We start from the raw sequence: 7,896 nt of genomic DNA, 5'->3' as shown, positions 1-7,896 counted from the left end.
GGCAGCAGGTGAAACCAACATAGGAAGACCATGAGTCTACAAGGGGAAGAAACCCCAAGACATGCCTTATCCTCATCCTGCTCCTTCCTGGCCCCATGGCTCTGCCTCCCTATGTCCCCAGGGACTGAGACACTGTTAAGGTTGCTCCTCAAGCCTCAGTTTCCTCATCTGTAAAATGAAGGTCACAAATGTATTAGTTTGCTAGAGCTGCCATAACAGAGTACCACAAACGAGTGGCTTAAACCACAGAAATTTATTGTGTCACAGTTCTGGAGGCCAGAAGTTTGAGATCAAAGAGCCATCAAAGAGCCATGCTCCCTCTAAAGGCACCAAGGAAGGATCTGTTTCCAGTCTCTCAGCTTCTGGTAGCTTCCTGACATGGGAGAGCATAGCTCCAGTCTTTATAGGGCATTCTGTCTGCCTGCATGTCTGTCCCCGTGTCCAAATTTTCCCTTTTTTATAAGGACATCAGTCATACTTGATTAGGGCCCACTCTAATGACTTCATTTTATCTTGATTACTTCTGTAAAGACCCTAAGGTCACATTTTGAGATACAGGGGCTAGGGCCAACAGATCTTTTGGGAGGTACACAACACGTAATAGAATTACATCTTGGGCTGCCCCTTCTTCAGGGGGCTCAGGCACTTGGGGAGCCCAGGGTAGTTGAGGGCTGGGATATTCCTGTATAGGCCCTGTCCCTGGGGTAGAGAAAAACATCAGATGGCTTTGCACCTGCCCAGTGGTGCCCCATGAGGGGAGACATACCAGCCAGGGTGGGTGCCAGCATGGGGTACTGAGGCAGACGAAGGGTATCAGCAGTGCCCAGGCTGACAGCCTGGCTCAGTGTAGCTCAGCCAACAAGTGTTTGCCTCTGGGAGTGGGGGATGGGGGCTATGCCACCACTGAGGGGCCCATTCAAACCTGACCATGCTCAAGCACTTTTCCTCTAAGTTCAAAGTGAGTCAAGGAGGGCATCAGGCCCCTGAGGGGTGCTCAGGGTGAAGAGAGGGAAGGGTTGAAAGGGCAAGTGGGGCCGGGTACAAGTCCACACCCCACCCCAAGCTCTCATTGGCTCTGCAAAGGCCAAGTTGGGGGGCCAGCTGCAAAGGCCGATGGAGGCCTGGGTCTCAGCACTGGACACACATGAACCCCTTGATGCTCAGTCTGGGCTAGGGACAGAACTCCTGTTTGCCACAAACCAGGGTCTTGGGGTTGAGACAGACTCCACTTGCCCCCTTGCCCCGAAACCCATCCATTCCTACCATCCCCTGGCCTCTAGAGTCTACCCCAAGTGTAGGCCTGACCACTCCACTCCATGAGGTGGTCCCCAAGGGCTCCCCACTATACCCAGATGCATCCCTGGCCCCTCAGCCCAGCTCAGGAGGCCCTGTAGCTGGCACCCACCATGTCCCATACATACAGGCTCTCTCCAATACCAGCCTCTGCCCAAGGACAGATGGATGGACAGGCCAATGGCCCCTCAGGTTTCCATCATGGTGCTGAGGGACCCATGAGCAAAAGAAGAAAGTGGGAAGAGGCTTGTTCTGTTCTGGTGGGTGTGCCTTGGGAGCTCCTGTAGACCAGGAGAGCAGCCCTACTGAGCCTTTGCACAGTTGTCCCCTATCACACAAGGACCTGAAATGCACTGACTCACCACAGCCTCAGAATTTTATTATCACGGTCTCACGTTCAAGTACAGATTCCTATGAAGTCTGACTCCCCAAGGAGAAGGGAAACAGCAAGGGTTGGCTGTGCCCCCTCATTGAGAGGGCCTTCCCAAGACCCATGACCCCCAGGTAGGTGCCTGAGAGCCTACCAAGGTGCCCCAGCATACACAGGACCCCTGGTGCTTCAGGCAGGACCACCCTCCTCCCCCGAAAGGACTACCCCATGCACACAGGAGACCACCACCCCCTCAGGGCACAAAAGACCACCAACCAGCCTGTGCTTCTGCTATGACAGTGGGTTTTTCTGGGGTTCTTGTCATCCTTCAGCCCCCTCTCCAAAAGCAAGTCTAACTGTCCAGAAATAGACCACGCCCAGGAGAGAGGGAGCCACTTTTAAACCCAAGTCTACACCCTGTTGTTTTGATCAAAGCAAAGACCCACTGGCCAGCAGCGCCTGCAGATGTGAGAGGCACATCTCTGCCTGTCTGGCATGCATATCTGTGTACGCTAGGATTGGTGCGTGCGTTTGAGCATGTGTGTGCTCATCTGTACCTGTGTCTGTGTGTACGTGCGCCCATGCACCTGCAGGTGTGCATGGAAGCATGTGCCTTGAGTGTGCGCCTCTGTGCTTGGACAGGGTGCAGGCCCAGGTGCCTTCACACACGCACAGCACACCTGGGCCTGCCCCAAGCTTGGCTGCGGGACTCTTGTCACTCCCACCGGCATAATGGCAGACCCTGAGCTGGACACGCGGACACGGACAGGTCACAGAAATACCAGAGGGCCCTGGTCCTGCCCAAGTCACAGGCAGTGCATGTGGCTACAGGAGGCTCCTATCCATACTGGTCCTCGAGGCAGAGCCTTCCAGGAGCCCAATGGCCACACCCACGGAGAGGGGTTAGCTCTGCAGCTTGAATTCATGGGTGCTGGTCTCCCAGCAGGAGGGGTCCTTGTCCAGCATGCTACGCTCTGTGAAGGTCACGTGCCCATCTGCGTCCACAAGGATGATGGTGTTGGTTCTGAAAGAGAGCAGGGGGCCCATGTTCAGCCCTCTGCCTGCCTGGTAGAGCCCCAAATGAGGTCTCTGTCACCAAGAACCCTCTCCTATCTTCTTCCCCCACTACCCATCCCAAATGCTCTGCACACCTTCTCTCCTCCTGCCAGCTGTCCCCAAGGACAGTCCTCACTTTGTTACCACCTGCCTCCCCGAGAGAGGGCAGGTACCAGGTCCCCAAGCAGCCCCAGTGCAGGCTGATACCCAGAGTAGGCACACGCATGCTGAAGACTGGGGGTCCCAGTCAGTATTGGACCCAGCAGCCACACACCTGCCCAGGGAGCAGACCTGGCACTCTGCCTCATGCATGTGGGTACACGTGAGCATGTAATTTAGTCGAGAAAACAAGTCTGTGCTGGAGAAGCCTGAGAGAACAGATGCCCTGCCACCTGCCAAGGGAAAAGCCTGAGAATGGAAAGGCCACCATTCAACCATACAACCCTTGGGCCCTGGAGCACCAGTGCTGGGCTATGACACCACCCTGGCCCTGCCTACCATCCCATTCCCCAGCTAGAGGGCTTGAAGCTGTCATCTGCTGGAAGCTGGAAGACTTGGGCCAACGTGAACTCGAAAACCAAACATTATGTATTGACCTCACCATGTACCCAGAGTACATGGGATATCATCGTGGCATCTCTCAGCACTTGTCACCACCCAAGCACCCCATCCCTGAGTCCTTAGTAGCCACAGGCCCCCAAGAGCTTGGCCTATCCATCGCAGTCCATACTGCCGGTCACCAGGCCAGTACAAGGCTGGTACCCACAGGGCCTGGTTCAAGCCGAATCCAGGAAGATGTTGCTTTGCCCAAGACCACAGTCTGTCTCCAGGCCAGGTGGGCCAGGTGCACAACAGCACTCCTTGGGCGTCCTGGCTGGTCCAGCAGCCCACCCGCCTCCAAGTACAGCAGGTAGGCTGCCCCAGACTGAATCACGGGGATGGGATGGGCCTCCCAGGCACAAAGAGCCAATCTTCCTCTGCCCAAGAGGGAGAGAGGCACAGAAGGAACTTCCTGGGACAGCAGACACCCATGCCAACAGTTTGTCCTTCCCAGGCATTCCCCCCCTTGTGGATGAGACCAGAAGTTGCCCCTTTCTTGGGTGATATCCCCAGGCTGAAATGATCTAATTCTGCCCTGGTCACACACAGAATGTAACAGACCCAAGGACACAGGGCGAAGTGAAGGGAAGAGCCAGGCACTGAGACCTCTAGCCCCACAGGGATCTGGCAACCTGAGGGTGCCCACAGCCATCCCAGCCCCCTCATGGCTGCACAGGGAGCAGCAAGCAGCCCAGGAACCATTTCTGCAGCGCCCCCGGGGGCCGGTGAGCATTTTGCGCATAGCCGTCACCTGTGGTATCTGCTGGCCCCATAGCCCAAGCTGAAATGGCAGCTGCCTGTAGACAGGGCAGAGGCTCTGGGATCCAGAAAGTTCAGGGAAGGCAGAGCTCTCATGGGACAGGACTGAATGCACCCAGCAGCCCCTCATACCTGGTGCCATAGCCTGGGCAGCGTACACACACAGCTGCGTACTTGCTCAGAAAGGGCTGCACATACTCCCTGCCCTGGTCCTCAATGGCCGGGTCTGGCAGCTGCCTGGAAGAACAGAGGAGGGGTCACAGCCACCCCCTCCCACCTACCCACAGCTCCATCTGCCATCCTCAAGGCCTGCAGTGTCCAAGGAGCCTACCAGCCTCACAAGGTGGTTTGGGAGCCACAAGGGTTTTCTGGGCACTTTTCTGCTGAAGGCCTCAAATCTCGGTCCAGTCTTTTATTTAGGGCTCCGTCACTGGGCCCAGGCTGCCAGACAGGGACTGCCAGGCCAGCTTCCCCTACTGGGGCCCCCGGGAGCTTTCCCAGGACCCAGGGACAGGAGTACCTATGAGCTCAGCACTGGGGAAGGCTTTGCTGAATCAGCAAATGCTGTGGGGGGAGGTGGTCCATCTGGTCAGCACTGTGCAGGCACCCCCCACTCCCTGCCCCTGGGAAGGACAGAAGTCATCTCTCAGAGCAAACTCACCTACCTGTCTTGGTGAGGTCTGAGCGGTTGGGGCACTGTGGGGCAGGGGCCTGGCTGAGGGGTCCCCAGACACACACACTCCCTGCCTGCCCCAAGAGGTACCCTATGGGCATCTTTCCACTTGACAGGGGCCCACTTGAGCCCTGCAGCTTGCCAGTCACTGAAGCTGGCGCTGGGACCACAGCTGTCAAAGCGGCCAGGACCCCATTTCAGGCCAGCGGGAGTGACAGATAAGAGACTGAGGGCCACATGACTTACATACAGTTGAGCATGGGATGCTGGAGCAGCCCAATTAGGGCTTCCCTGAGGGGTGGCTATGCTGAGGCTGAAGGTCCCATGGTTCGTGGTTCCAAAAGGATCATGGTTCCAAAAGGAGACGGAGAGTAAGTAAGGGGCAGGGAAGGGTTCCAGTAGAAAGAAGCAGGAGGCAGCCCGTTGGGGCTCTCTTGAGGGGCTATCGGGTCATCTAGGCAGGATAGGGGCCTGGCCTGAGTATGGACGACACTGCAGCATGGGAGGAAGGTAGCAGGGCCAGCACCTGACTCCCAGGTGGGATGGCCATGACATGTGGCGGGATGGGGTGGGGGGCATCCCTGAGCCAGGCACTGTGTGCAGAGGCCATGGAGGCCTTAGGGAAGTAGGGTCAGGAGCTCCTTTCCCCCAGGCAATTCCTGGGACAGCACTGGTAGGACAGCATGTGGAAAGGACAGTTAACCCCCAGACATACTCCCAGGCTGGCTGCTTCTGTGGTTTGCTGAGCACCTGGAGCTTTCTAGAATCTCCCACCAGTTGTGTGCAGACATGGGGAACCTCCAGCTACTCTCTGCCCCACAAAGGCCCACACCAAGCCTCTGAGAGCATTGAGCTTCCAAGTATACTGACCCAGGAGGGGAGCAGTTAGGAGACGAGCAAAGAACAGTATGTCTATCAGGCACCCCTGGGCTGAGGAGCTATTCCCAGTCACCTCCACAAGCCTCCCAGGGCAGCATAGCCTGACTGCCTCTATGTCCCAGGACTAGAGAAGAAGTGGGACCCTCTGCTCATCCCAGCAGGCTCCGCGCACTCACGCCTCATCATTGTTGAGCACATGCAGGAGCTGGGCAATGAGGACATCCTTGGGGAGTGCCTGGCTCCGCTCCACGGCCTCCAGGAAGAGCTGCTTCCCAAAGCACAGCTTCTTCCAGGGCGTCTCCAGCAGCGCATTGCTTAGTCCATACGTTCCTGCAGGGAAGGGGACAGCCCAGCCAGGACAGAGGCCCCATTGTGGGAATTCAGGGTAAATGTCAGTAATTCAGAGATTACCCACCCACCCAGCACTGGGCAAGGGACTAGGAGTATGGGCAGGGACACAGAGCCCAGACCACCCCACACTTCAACATCTTCTCCATGCACATTCCTAACCCATCTGTGTGGCAAAGAGTGGAGAACTCAGCATAGCAGGGCACTCACAGGAGACCTGAGGCACAAGCGCCAGGCAGGCTTGATGGACAGAATGATAGGAAATTGATGACCTGAATTCCAATGAGGCAACAGAAAGGGAACCTCAAGAAGGAACCACCTCCCCATCTCACTCCCATCTCTAAGCTAGGAAAAAGCTGCAAGGTGTCAATCTCCCTGAGAAGGTCAAGAGTTGGAGAATAGCAACCTGAGGCCAGAGGGGTACCTGCTGGATATCAGTCAGTGGTTAGGGAGTCTGCCAACATCAGAATGGGCCTCTGCTGCCACTTTGCCTGCCTGTGCGCGCGCACGCTCTCTCTCTCTTTCTCTCTCTCTCTGACAAATAAATAAAATCTTAAAAAAAAAATTTTTTAAATAAAATAAAATTTTAGGGACATCTGGGTGTCTGCCCTTGGCTCAAATCATGATCCCAGTGTCCTGGGATCAAGTCTTGCATCAGGCTCCCTGCTCAGCAGGAAGTCTGCTTCTCCCTCTGCCCCTTTCCCCCACTCACGCTCTCTCTCAAATAAATAAATAAATAATTTTTCTTTTTGAGATGTTATTGATTTGACAGAGTAAGAGAAAGAGAGTATGAACAGGGGGAGCAGCAGAGGGAGAGGGAGAAGCAGTCCCCCCACTCCTGCTGAGCATGGAGCCCAATGCAGAACTTGATCCCAGAACTCTGGGATCATGACCTGAGCTGAAGGCAGACGCTTAACTGACTGAGCCACCTGGGCATCCCTAAGTAAATAAAATCTTTAAAAAATTAAACCTCAAAAAAGAGAAAAAGAACTATAACTCAGAAATAAAAATACAAGCAACCGAATTTAAAAATGGTCAAAGGGTCCAAACAGGCATTTCTTCAAAGACATACAAATGACCCATAAGCACATGAAAAGATGCTCAACATCATTTGCCATCAGAGAAAGGCAAATCAAAATCACCAGGAGACACTACTTTACACCCACTAGAATGGCTGTAATCAAAAGGACAGACAGGGGCGCCTTGCTGTCTCTGTCAGGGGAGCATGAGACCCTTGATCTCAGGGTCTTGAGTTTGAGGTCCACCCTGGGTATAGAGATTATTATTTTTTTTTTTTAATTTTAACAATCTTTAAAAAAAACAATAATTATTGCTGGTGAGGATGTGGAAAAATTGGAACCTCATATACTGCTGGTGGGAATGTAAATGGTACAGCTGCTTTGGAAAACAGTTTGGCAGTTCCCCGAAGGGGTTAAACAGTCACCTTACCATCCAGCACCACCACTCCTAAGTATATGCATAAAAAAGAGGAAAACACAGGTCTCTGCAAAAACCTAGAACAAATGTTTACAGCAGCATGATCCACGATGGCCAAAAGCTGAAAACAACCCAAGGGTCCATCAGCCAGATGAACGGGAAAATAAATTGTAGGCTATCTAGACAATGGAATGTTATTCAGCTATAAAAAGGAATGAAACCCTAATTCATGCTACAACACAGAGAGAGCTTGAAAACATGTTAAGAAAGAAGTCAGTCAAATACAAATCAAAGCCACAGTGAGATACCACCTCACACTAATCAGAATGGCTAAAATTAGTAAGTCAGGAAATGACAGGTGTGGGTGAGGGTGCAGAGAAAGGGGAATCCTCCTACACTGTTGATGGGAATGCAAGCTGGTGCAGCCACTCTGGAGAACAGTATAGAGGTTCCTCAAAAAGTTGAAAATAGAGCTACCCTA

At 54.0% G+C, this 7,896-nt stretch overlaps 1 protein-coding gene across 3 annotated transcripts in view; it reads right to left on the bottom strand.

Annotated features, from left to right (window-relative positions):
- Positions 1–1,651: 1,651 nt before the first annotated feature.
- Positions 1,652–7,896, bottom strand: part of TANGO2 (transport and golgi organization 2 homolog) — a 41,782-nt gene continuing 35,537 nt past the window's right edge. For 2 of the 3 annotated variants that reach the window (XM_046025306.1, XM_046025305.1), the window contains exons 7-9: positions 5,807–5,960; positions 4,211–4,315; positions 1,652–2,687 (exon numbers count right to left, since the gene is read on the bottom strand). In XM_046025306.1, coding sequence (XP_045881262.1) covers positions 2,567–2,687; positions 4,211–4,315; positions 5,807–5,960 — 380 coding nt within the window. In that variant the 3' untranslated portion in view covers positions 1,652–2,566. The remainder of the gene's footprint in view (positions 2,688–4,210; positions 4,316–5,806; positions 5,961–7,896) is intronic. The other variant, XM_046025307.1, reaches the window with a different exon arrangement.

This window comes from Meles meles, chromosome 12 (assembly GCF_922984935.1).
Source record: "Meles meles chromosome 12, mMelMel3.1 paternal haplotype, whole genome shotgun sequence".
Classification (NCBI taxonomy): domain Eukaryota; kingdom Metazoa; phylum Chordata; class Mammalia; order Carnivora; family Mustelidae; genus Meles; species Meles meles.
Note: the sequence above shows the minus strand (reverse complement) of the source record. Positions and strands in the feature narration are given on the sequence as shown.